The following is a 12936-nucleotide window of genomic DNA, read 5'->3' as shown; positions in this document are numbered from 1 at the left end:
AAAAAAGATATACAAATAAATTGTTTATTCACATTGGATCTCTGAATCTTAAAATAAATTGTGCTCAAACTGTGGTTTCCTCTTACGGAAACCGTCTGAATAATGCTTCCTTTGCACGCAACACCATAAACCATATTGTCTCAAATACATGCTGGCAATACAGTGGCTACCATGATTTAAGATTGATTTAATTTAGACAGCAAATGCAATTGATGCAAGATGGCTCTTCTGGACAGTCAAGTGAAAGGGCTGTTTTTATTCTGGAGTCTGGTCTATATTTGAGTGGGTGTACGGAACATTGTAATTCCTGCTCCCACGCGAAGGCGAGCGAATTACACACAAGCACTCAGGACTGGACACAACAAGTATCTTAAAGTGCCAAACGCCTTCATTTTAGGTCACCCATTGCCAATTTTTTTTTAATTGTCAGGATCACAACAAGTTTGAGCTTAAAAATCAGCATTTTAACATGGTTTAGGGAACAAAACATCATAACATGGGTTAAATTTTTATTGCTAGTAAGCACACTATTTAATTCATACTCAAAATGACACACTGAAAGCTCCAAACCAAAAAAGCCTTTATTGTGTAGGCAGAATACGAGAAGAATGCAGCTATTAGACTATTAAAATAACAATCACCCAGTCAAGACTTATGCACACACATCAAAATTTAACAGCAGACTGTTGGAAATTAACAATAACATAACAAAAGAAGTCTCTTCAAATTTAACAGCATACATATAGTACAAGTTGAAACAGGAAACATTTTGTTAAGTCCCCATGTACCAAAGTATGGAACACTAAAAAGAACCAGCCAACCATTCACTGCACAAAGTGATCTTACAGTCTTTTAATTGCATCATCGATGTCCGACATTTGTTCCTTCAGCTGATTCCACTGCTCAGGATTCAACGAGATGCCTGAGTGTGATTCAATACAATTGATAGAACAAAAACAACTATAAGACAGTAATCAAATTAAAGAAATATTTGAAATGAAATATTTTACCTGTACTTAAAGATGTTTGACTAAGAGGTCAAAGTAGAAATATATATATATATATATATATATATATATATATATATATATATATATAGGTCCTTCTCAAAATTAGCACATTGTGATAAAGTTCATTATTTTCCATAATGTAATGATAAAATTTAAACTTTCATATATTTTAGATTCATTGCACACCAACTGAAATATTTCAGGTCTTTTATTGTTTTAATACTGATGATTTTGGCATACAGCTCATGAAAACCCAAAATTCCTCAAAAAATTAGCATATCACGAAAAGGGTCTCTAAACGAGCTATTAACCTAATCATCTGAATCAACTAATTAACTCTAAACACCTGCAAAAGATTCCTCAGGCTTTTAAAAACTCCCAGCCTGTTTCATTACTCAAAACCACAATCATGGGTAAGACTGCCGACCTGACTGTTGTCCAGAAGGCCATCATTGACACCCTCAAGCAAGAGGGTAAGACACACAAAGAAATTTCTGAACAAATAGGCTGTTCCCAGAGTGCTGTATCAAGGCACCTCAGTGGGAAGTCCTTGGGAAGGAAAAAGTGTGTCAAAAAACGCTGCACAACGAGAAGAGGTGACCGGACCCTGAGGAAGATTGTGGAGAAGGACCGATTCCAGACCTTGGGGGACCTGCGGAAGCAGTGGACTGAGTCTGGAGTAGAAACATCCAGAGCCACCGTGCACAGGCGTGTGCAGGAAATGGGCTACAGGTGTCGCATTCCCCAGGTCAAGCCACTTTTGAACCAGAAACAGCGGCAGGTCGCCTGACCTGGGCTACAGAGAAGCAGCACTGGACTGTTGCTCAGTGGTCCAAAGTACTTTTTCCGGATGAAAGCAAATTTTGCATGTCATTCGGAAATCAAGGTGCCAGAGTCTGGAGGAAGACTGGGGAGAAGGAAATGCTAAAATGCCTGAAGTCCAGTGTCAAGTACCCACAGTCAGTGATGGTCTGGGGTGCCATGTCAGCTGCTGGTGTTGGTCCACTGTGTTTTATCAAGGGCAGGGTCAATGCAGCTAGCTATCAGGAGATTTTGGAGCACTTGATGCTTCCATCTGCTGAAAAGCTTTATGGAGATGAAGATTTCATTTTTCAGCACGACCTGGCACCTGCTCACAGTGCCAAAACCACTGGTAAATGGTTTACTGGCCATGGTACTACTGTGCTCAATTGGCCTGCCAGCTCTCCTGACCTGAACCCCATAGAGAATCTGTGGGATATTGTGAAGAGAAAGTTGAGAGACGCAAGACCCTGGATGAGCTTAAGGGCGCTATCGAAGCATCCTGGGCCTCCATAACACCTCAGCAGTGCCACAGGCTGATTGCCTCCATGCCACGCCGCATTGAAGCAGTCATTTCTGCAAAAGGATTCCCGACCAAGTATTGACTATTGAGTGCATAACTGAACATAATTATTTGAAGGTTGACTTTTTTTTGTATTAAAAACAATTATTTTATTGGTCGGATGAAATATACTAATTTTTTGAGAAGGGGTTTTTAAAAGCCTCAGGAATCTTTTGCAGGTGTTTAGAGTTAATTAGTTGATTCAGATGATTAGGTTAATAGCTCGTTTAGAGACCCTTTTCATGATATGCTAATTTTTTGAGATAGGAATTTGGGGTTTTCATGAGCCTTATGCCAAAATCATCAGTATTAAAACAATAAAAGACCTGAAATATTTCAGTTGGTGTGCAATGATTCTAAAATATATGAAGGTTTAATTTTTATCATTACATTATGGAAAATAATAAACTTTATCACAATATGCTAATTTTTTGAGAAGGACCTGTATATATATGGTCCTAGATTGCGATCAATCGCATCTACCATAAATGTTTTTGTTTACATAATATATGTGTGCATGTCTGTGTATATATATAAACATATACACACACAAATATAAATGTATAAATATGTGTATGAATGTATATACACACTATACACACACAGACATATATAATATATAAATATAATATATATACACATTATGTAAACGAAAACTTTAATAACTCAAACCATGGTTTATATGATTAATCGATTTGACAGCACTAATATTTATATATACTATAGAAAAAAAGAAATGCCTGCATAGCTACCTTTTTTTCCAGGCTTCATTTCACCAGCTTGGTCCATCCAGTACTCTCGAACGTCAATCAAAACCTTGCCTTTGAAATCCCTGACGCTGACGTACCTCAGCTTCCCAATCTGCCACATATCAGAACATGAATCAACCACAAATGACAATTAATTTGAAGAACAGTAAATATCAGATTTATCACTACTAATCAATAACACTGATTAGAGTCAAACACTGAAGAATTTGAAGAACATCAAAACATAGTATAAAATGCTGGTTCCAATGCAAAATTACTTCAGAACCTTTATGCATATTCTATATTCAACCTTTATGTGTATTCTGTAGGAGTTTTTGCCTTTAAATAAACCAAAACAACAAAGAATTGAAAAGAGACACAAAGAAACTAAAAATAGACGATATGCTACGGTTAAATATGTTATCTGACTAGTCCATTGAAAAAGTCTGCATAACAGATCAATAATACATCAATTGTTTTTAAATTTTTGCTAGCACAGATTTCTATTTTGTATTAAACTATTGCTAACTGTCAGTAAGATCATTCATGTCAAATCACTATTACATGCCCATGTATTTACTTGCAAATAGGGGTGTTGAAATGAATCGTTTCTACAATGCATCGCAATGCGGAGGAATCTGCATCGATGCAGTAATAGACCATAATCCATTATAGCCTACTGACGTTTCTCTGACGTCATCCATCACATATGCACTTATTGTCTCGCTAGCATAAAATGGTGAAGACGAACACAAAAGCGAGTAATAAAAAATGCACCCACTATTTTAACATTCATAGCATCCGTGTGTGTGCGAGTGTGTGCAAGAGTCTGCGTGTGTGGGTGTTAGCATTGTTGTAACTTTCAATATTGCAACAAAACGTGATATCGAATCGAAGACAAGATCATTATTATCAAATTCAATCATGCGACCGGTGTCGATTCACACCTAGGGCTATATGACTTGATATGAAATGATATGAAATCTCATATCCCGATAACGATATAGATCCTTTTCTGTAAATTCAATCAATTAATAGTTTATATATATATATATATTTACCACATGGAAAATACTTTAGTATACATCAACTAAAAGAATAGTTGTATATTAAGTATATACTCAAAAAATTAATGTGATTATTTTATTCTCCTTTTATTTAGAACTCCTGGGCAAATGTTTGATTAAGAATGTAGAAATTAGGGCTGCAACTAACGATTATTTTAATAATCGATTAATCTGTCGATTATTTTTCAATGAATCGATGAATCGGAAAAAAAGAAAAAAGGGGGAAAACACCATTAGTTTCCAACTCTTTATTCAAAAACAGAACTGACAGTGCAAATTCACAGTGCAAAAAAATGGACTAACACAAAAAACATACACATGTATGCTTTACATCCGCCAAATATATAGGCTTTTTAAAAATAAAGTGGACAAAAAGATATACATTTTTGTTTAAAAGGAGCTGTCAGAACAATAAATAATTTATAAAAAATAAAGAAAAATACAAATCAGAAATGATCAGAACTTCTCTACACTACACTCGCACACACTCACAAACTCTCACACTCACACATGGACACACTCACAACTTGCGTTTTGTTTTTTGTCAAAGCTGTTATAATCTTTAACAAAATGTTTGACATTATTTGACAAGCAAATGCACACAAAAGACAAGTCTCGTACATGGATAATAGGTAATAATAATAGCAATAATAATTATAACAGAAGATAATATCTCTTGGGTATCCTAATATTAATTATAAATACAATGTATATAAAATATAAATACAACATAAAATAATCAAAAAAAACAAATACAATGGATTGACCACCTCCTATGGTGTGTAAAGTATTTTGCAGATCATCCTTTCCAAGCATACAGTGAAGTTTCTCTGAGGCATTTCGAGTAAAGATTGACAAATTCAGTGCTGCAAATTGTGGAAAAAATATTCCCCTTGTAGAGGTACTTGGGACAGAAAAGAAAGTGTTTTCATCTTCTGTCTATCTGATTCAAGTCAGTCTGCTAATTCAGTGGTAATAATTTAATTGTTGTTTTTATTTATATTGTTGTCCATTTATCGAACTTACATGCCTCTTATATAGTAATTATATATTACTATGTATGTAGTATGTACCAATTTACTAATGCTCAGACACACTCAGTCTCTCTTGTGCGCAGACACACTCGGTCTCTTTTGCGCACTGTCGCTCACGCGCAGACACACCCGGTCTCTCTTGCGCGCAATCTCGGACACACTCGATCTCTCTCGCGCTCGCGTAGTTCGCTTCGCTTTTGTCCAGTCCGGCACCTCATAGATCTGTTCCACTCCGCACTCAACACAACCGTTATTTATTTATTCTCAAACATCTCTGCGGATTATTGACTGCCGTAATAATCGCGCGATACAATGAATCGATAATGAAATTCGTTGCCAACTCTTTAAATATTCAAATTTTATCGATTTGTTGTTGCAGCCCTAGTAGAAATATAAAATATGAATGAAATATAAAACACTTTTCGAAAACAAATGATTGCAGGCCCAACATAAAATATTGCTATATAAAATACCAAATGTAAACATTGTACTTTCAAGTTTAAAAGCAATCAGGGCTCTGAACCTGTTCAATGAACGAAAACAAAAAGAACGAAGTTTTGACAGGAACATACCCAGAAACCGAAACATTTACATTTAGTCATTTAGCAGACGCTTTTATTTTATTTATTTATTTTTATATGTTAAGTGCTCCCGGAAGAGATGAGTTTTCAGTTGTCTTTTGAATGTTGTCAGGGATTCTGCATTCCGGACGAGGCTGGGGAGATCATTCCACCAGCATGGAACTGTGAATGAGAATGTTGTGGAGAGTGATTTTGTGGCTCTCTGAGATGGTACCACGAGCCGTCGCTCATTGACCGTCTGGTAGGGATGTAGACTCGTAGGAGGGAGCTGAGCCTGTGGTCGATCTGTAAGCAAGCGTCAATGCCTTGAACTTGATGCGAGCAGCGAGTGGTAGCCAGTGCAGAGAGATGAGGAGAGGGGTGATGTGGGCCCTTTTGGGCTCGTTGAAGACAAGACGGGCTGCAGCATTCTGGATCATTTGTAGAGGTTTAGTTGCACATGATGGAAGTCCAGCCAAAAGAGCACTGCAGTAATCAAGCCAAGAAATAACCAGGGCCTGGACGAGAAGTTGTGTTGCATGCTCAGTTAGGAAAGGCCTGATCTTCCTGATGTTGTGCATTGCAAACCGGCATGATCTAGCTGTCTTTGTAATGTGGTCTGTGAAGGTCAGCTGATCATCAAATATTACTCCAAGATTTCTGACCGACCTTGAGGGGGTGATTGAGGATGAATCTAGCTGGATAGTGAAGTCATGCTGTAGAGATGGATTGGCAGGGTGAACGAGAAGCTCAGTTTTTGCCAGGTTGAGCTGCAGGTGATGTTCCTTCATCCATGCCGAGATGTCCGCCAGACAGCTTGAGATACGTGCAGCTACTGTGGGATCATCTGGTTGAAATGAGAGGTAGAGCTGGGTGTCATCAGCATAGCAATGGTAGGAGAAACCATGTGCCTATATGATGGGTCCCAGTGATGTGGTGTAAATGGAGAAGAGGAGGGGTCCAAGAACTGAACCCTGAGGAAGCCCTGTGGTCAGTTGATGTGCTTTGGATACCTCGCCACTCCATGTGACCGTGAAGGACCTACCTGTGAGATAGGACTCAAACCAGTGGAGGGAAGTTCCGGTGGTGCCCAGTGATGAGAGGGTGGACAGAAGGAACTGATGATTCACAGTGTCGAAAGCAGCAGACAGACCCAGCAGAATGAGAACTGAAGATTTGTAAGCAGCTTTTGTGATCCGCAGGGCTGCTGCGACCGACTTGAAACAAAATCAAATTTAATCGTTCTCAACAGACATGCTTATTTGAAATGGCCATTAATCGGTTAATAACGTTATTTTATCTTTCTGTTAAATATTTTAATTTGCCAGGCAACCAATCACGAATTCAAATAGTACAGACTGTGCAAATGTGATATTGACCCATAGCCTATCCAACGTGAGTGAAATGCCTGAGCTCAGCTGTCAAGTCATCATAGGTAAGTCTCAACGGCAATGCGCTGGTGTTAGTTTTTCCAAGGATATACTGTATATTAGGGCTGAACGATTCTGGAAAATTATCTAATTGCGATTTTTTTAACCAATATTGCGATTGCGATTTAATATGCGATTACTTTAAGTTCTTTACCTTCTGTATTAGTCGACAAAGACAAGCAATAAATCATTGTACAGTAGGGATGGGAATCTTTAGGCAGCTCATTATCCGATCTAATTTTTTTCTTATTAATTAATCTTAATAAAACTTAAAATATGTATTTAATTACATGTGTAAATATACATACATTAAATATATAAATATTTAGATATATTAATTAAACCAATTACATGTTAAGAATTTTAAATGGGCTATAAACTAATATAGCTTCAACATATAAAAGCTAGTAAATAAAGAGGAACACAAAAAAAAACATTACATTGAAATAAACAAAGAGTGCTTTCAGTATTTAAAAGTAGGCTGTCTGAACGTTTTCCATTCAAGACCTGGAGTGATTTTCCGCCTATACGATAAGCTGCATTCACACTAATGCACATATCTCTTTTGAAATTGTAAATGTAGTTTGTCCTATTGGTTTAAGATATAACTGACCGTGTTTACATTAATTTCACGTCAAAAGCATTTTGAGATGCAAGTACATTTAACCAATGAGTCGCTCACAGCCGCATGCACGAGCGCTCTTCACAAAGCGCGCGTAAGTATTTTAAAATGAAAGCCGCTTTCTCAGTGATTTTCATAATTTTAATATATATGCCAACTAGGGCTGCAACTAACGATTATTTTGATAATCGATTAATCGGACGATTATTTTTTCGATAAATCGATTAATCGGATAGAAATTAAATTAGATTTTTTTTTTATTATAACTAAATAAAACCGTAAATCAGGGTATTTATGTGTAAAAGTGTACTTTAAAAAGTGCAAAAGCCACACATTGAGTTTTACTAATATCAATATTTGCATTGTTTTTAATGATAATTGCTGATGGCAAGTTGACAAACATGATTATTGTTAAAAAAATGATATCCAACATATTATGTTTTAACACAATTTTTGTTAAAACAAATTTACACAGACATGTTGTTCAGATGTGAATATCTGAACTAAAAACAAACTAAAAACATCTAAAATATATAATTCATTTAATTTTTATTTAAAATTAATTATATATAAGGAATATAAGGATAAAGAATATAATATATATTATATATAATATATAAAAGAATAATATAAGGATAAATTGATTAAATAAATATAGAAAGACTGAAAACAATTGTGTGAACGTAGAGCCGCAGTAGATCGCGTTTGAAAAACAATTAAAACTTAGTAGACAAATGCTATAAAAAGAGAACGGAATGGAGGTAACGTTACCAGGCTTGAGTAAAGGACAGGAGAAATTATGCATTAGTGCACAAGCATTCGCTGAAAACCACTGAGTACAGTGACTAAAAAACAATATTTTACTGCTGCTGTTATTAACTGCCTTTATATTTAGTGCTTCGCTTTGTAAAGACCGTTTTAATTTAACCTATTTCTGCGGTAGCGCTATTTTAATCCATCACTTACGTTGCGAGCGAACTGATTGCGCAACCTGATGCTCGAGACAAAATACAGACATCCCAAGATCCCGGAAGTCCCGGGAGTCTCCCGCATATTGATTGCGGCTCCCTGATGCCCGCGAATTAGTTCAAACTCCCGAAATCGCGCAAGCGAGACAGAAGAGACTGCTCCAAACCGTGTAGCGCGCGCGCTCGGCAGAGCGCCTGAGGGAGAGAGACCTTGCGTGTGTGTGCGTACCAGTAAACGCTCCCCGTGACGTAAGCAGACCAACTAATCGATAATGACATTCGTTGACAACGATTTTCATAATCGATTATAATCGATTTTATCGATTAGTTGTTGCAGCCCTAATGCCAACTGCATTCCAAAAGGCATTTGTAAGGAAAATTCCGGCGGCCAATAGGGGTGGGCGATATAGCCTCAAAATTCTATCACGATATTCCAAGAATATTTTGCGATGATGATATTTATGACGATATAAACATTTTTTTTGTTGTTGTTGAAAATTTTCTTATGTTTATCTCACCTAAATGTTTGCTCACTCATTGCGTTTTTACAATGTGGTAATTTTGTTGTTAAGAGTTTACACAACACAAGGAAGCTTGATTTCAATCTTTGAATTAAATGTTAAATGTGTGTAGGTCTAACACCAGTATTCAGAAATACTACAGAAACATAATAAAGTAATCAAATGTAAAATAACACAGTCTTTTAGTTCTGTTTCCTGATTAAATTAAATACATAGGCTAATAATTCTCAGTCATTACAATTAAAGCTATCTTTTGTTGTTTTGACGACAACATTAATGACAGACGCATAGCCTATGGCTGGTGTCACTTTTACAGCTAGTGCACGGATCCATTGCAGTTTTCATTATACTGTCTGTCACACTGTCACATGCGTTTTATACATAACCGACTGTGTTTATGAGTATACTTACCAAGACCGGAAGTTTGACACAATTTTGTGTTTTTCCCCCCCATTAAAACGATATAATCCGCGAAAAATAACTTTAGTTTCTCGCGAGCTGTACTCTATGTATGCACGCAGTGCAACTCTCTCAGAGAGTGCGCGAGAAGCTTACTGGATAGTTTAAAACCGCTTGAATGTTTAAACTGATAAGAATTAAGAAGACTTGAAAATTATAAACTTTAGTTACGCTGCACTGATGGCCCGATTGTGCAAGAGACCATTCAGTCATGTCCCGACTCCTAAACGCGCGCGAGAGAAGACGCGCGTCGGCAGCCCCGCTGAACACTCAAGCTGTTTGTGAAATTGCTAAATCGTCATCTATATCATTGATATCGCGATATGACACTTTTTTTATCATGTAAAAATGTATACCGGTATTATCGTGGACGGTATGATATGGCACACCCCTAGCGGCCAAGACCGCGCACTGCAAGAGTAACATCAAAGTGGCAAAACCTGTGCAATGAAGCCCGCGACTGTCCTCGCTTAAACCCCGAACTTAATGAAAGCTTATTTTTGGGAAGGTTCGAGCGGTGTCGTGTGTGTGTGTGTGTGTGTGTGTGTGTGTGTGTGTGTGTGTGTGTGTGTGTGTGTGTGTGTGAGAGAGAGAGCGAGAGAGAGAGAGAGAAATTAGAAGCAAGCAGAATACGGTTGTTTCTAAAGCACGCGCAGCGTCATCACGCATGTGTGTTTAAAAACTAAGCTCAGATTCGATTCTGAAATTCTCTGAATCAATCCAGAATTGTTGGAGAGAGAATAAATAACACAATATCACATACATAAAAAATAAACTGTTCTTTCCTGTATGCCAGACCTATGCGTAGCGTGCCAAGTTGATTATGGATTTGCAGACTGCTTTTCTCTCGCGTGTCACATGACCATTGTAATCGAAGCTTTTGCGGTTACAAAATCGCATTTCATCATATCGCGATATTATCGCAAATGCAATTAATCGTTCAGCCCTACTGTATATGTCACCAACTGTCAAACAATTAGGCCTACATTTAAGTGGGCAGAAAACAGCATCGCACTTGTTTTCTGTATTTTACAAAAGCTTTACAGTTGTGATTAATTTCTTGCTTCTATCCGTATGACCATAAATTACGGAGTAACAGGTTCCTCTGAAGGACAAAAATTCCCGTGAACGCGCCAACGCCTCAGGCGCACACGTTCTAGCATTGCTAACTTGACAATCGCAGCAATGAAGCCCCTTGTTTAGGAACAAGCTTCTTTGTTTGTTCTGGATGGTCCTGCTCGGAGCCACCCGGTTCTGACACCCTTCACTCGCCATGTTATTCACAATGTTTTTTGCGACACCATCGATATCGTCGATATCGTCGTATCGCACAGCCCGATTCACATCCATTCTTGCAAAATTGTTTTGTAATAAGTGAGATATAGTATAGTAATAAAATAATAATAATAAAAAGACTCAACCTGGAACATGTTATCATCACTGTGTCTGTCACTCTTGGCAGAGCCGCTCGGTTTGGAGGTCTCTCCGCTTTTCTGCTTTTTTGCAGGCTTCTCAGGAGCGCTGGCCTTCTTTCTTTTGGCCTTTGGTGAAAATAACACATTTAAGGACTAAATCAGAACTAAAAAATACTATATATAGTTTCCAACAGCAAAGGCTAAATTAATTTTGATGCATTAGTGTAAATCCATGTTCATACCTTTGTTTCTGTATCACTGTCTGAATCACTGCCAGAAGAGGAAGACAGCACTTCTTTAGTCTTAGGCATGCTGCTGAACACAAACAAGAATAATTTTTATGTAAACTACTATTCAACACTGCCCCCATATGGCCACTTAAATAACCTAACAATAATCGTATAAACCATGGACATTTCTGTTGTGAATATACATGTTCCAAGGCATAATCAGTTTTAATGAAAAGCAATCTCAACAAAATAATTAATTTTTATATCCTTATCGAACAGTCACAAACATTTAAAGAATCTGTGGAAATTCATTAGTCAAAGGGTGTGAGAAACCCTGTTTTATATCTCTATTCACCAAATGGGCCCTTTATACTACCTGCTATATTGAGATTACAGAACTTAATAGAATTATCTTCTAATTACCTTCCAACCAAAATTGAATGTAAAGTAAATAAATGCTAAAAAAATAGGTTAATTAATAACAATACACAAATCATGAAATACCAACAAATGCCATACATCTATATAATTTGTCATCATTGCACAAGTGTTAGAGAATGATGTTTCTATGCAACAAAAAAAAAACACGTTACAAATCACAAGTGATTACTCAGAACATACTAATAATTTATCTGATACCAAATTATTTAAAATGTTTACTTATCAATAGTAATGGTTAACCTACTAACTATTAATAAACATATTGTAATGGGTGAAATCTGAGGCCAGGCATTGCAAACAGTTTCATGAGATTTTTAAAGATTTTATTGAATTTCGAAACTTTCTCTGACCTGGAATCCAATTATAAGATTCACTGATATTCCCAGGGTTTCCATTATTACTGTGGGAATATGAGGTTTATTTTAACGAGTCGACCAATATTGGTTCTTAAAAAGTACTAAAATAAACATTCTAAAGCCACATGCAACACACATTACCTAGCTCTAACATGCTCCATAGAGACACGATTTTCAACGTTTCTTAATCTAGCCTACTTGAATTTTGCATAGATTTTTAAAAGCTGTCAGAACTAGCTGCGTATCCAATAAAATATCCAATAAAGCAAGAGACAGAGTTGAGGCTTCCCCGATCAATAATGACTAACGTTACGCTTCAGCGATTTGCTTTCACATACGGGGACGGACGATATTAAATTCCTTTATTGGTTTGTTCAACCAAGACTACCTGATGTAACAGTTAGTTCAAACACCGGCGAGTAACAGTTATAGCGGGGCTGATCAAGGGCCTCTGTATCCCAAATCTAAGGTGGAAAAATAGGCCCTGAATGACACATGCCGTTTTTGTATGATTGGTCTTTATATAATTCTTCATGTTTGTGCGCTCATTTAACAAGTGCATGTCTAAAATTGACGGTTTACTACTCGCTTTTATATTAATTGAATAGGACTTACGTTCACGTTGTGCAGTGGGTTATAACAGTCAGTCACGCTTAGCGGCGGGAAGTCGAGAAATCAAGAACCAACCAAAAGGCTAATAACGTCTTAGAG

General features: G+C 37.0%; 1 protein-coding gene across 2 annotated transcripts; it reads right to left on the bottom strand.

Moving 5' to 3' along the window:
- Positions 1–563: 563 nt before the first annotated feature.
- Positions 564–12936, bottom strand: sub1b (SUB1 regulator of transcription b). Of its 2 annotated transcripts, none has more exons than XM_077231321.1 (5): positions 12841–12936; positions 11441–11510; positions 11205–11324; positions 3126–3234; positions 564–922 (listed from the first exon to the last, which is right to left on the bottom strand). In XM_077231321.1, exons 2-5 carry the CDS (start codon positions 11507–11509, stop codon positions 843–845), a joined length of 378 nt encoding a protein of 125 aa, XP_077087436.1. In that variant the 5' UTR covers position 11510; positions 12841–12936; the 3' UTR covers positions 564–842. The 2 variants fall into 2 exon arrangements, with proteins under 2 accessions (XP_077087436.1, XP_077087437.1); XM_077231322.1 differs by having other exon boundaries at positions 11441–11513; positions 12841–12920.

The sequence above is a fragment of the Siphateles boraxobius genome, unplaced genomic scaffold, assembly GCF_051911475.1.
Source record: "Siphateles boraxobius isolate OS27281-9 unplaced genomic scaffold, OSU_SipBor_1 16, whole genome shotgun sequence".
NCBI lineage: Eukaryota > Metazoa > Chordata > Actinopteri > Cypriniformes > Leuciscidae > Siphateles > Siphateles boraxobius.
The sequence above is the reverse complement of the archived record's forward strand: the minus strand, read 5'-3'. Positions and strand labels throughout refer to the sequence as shown.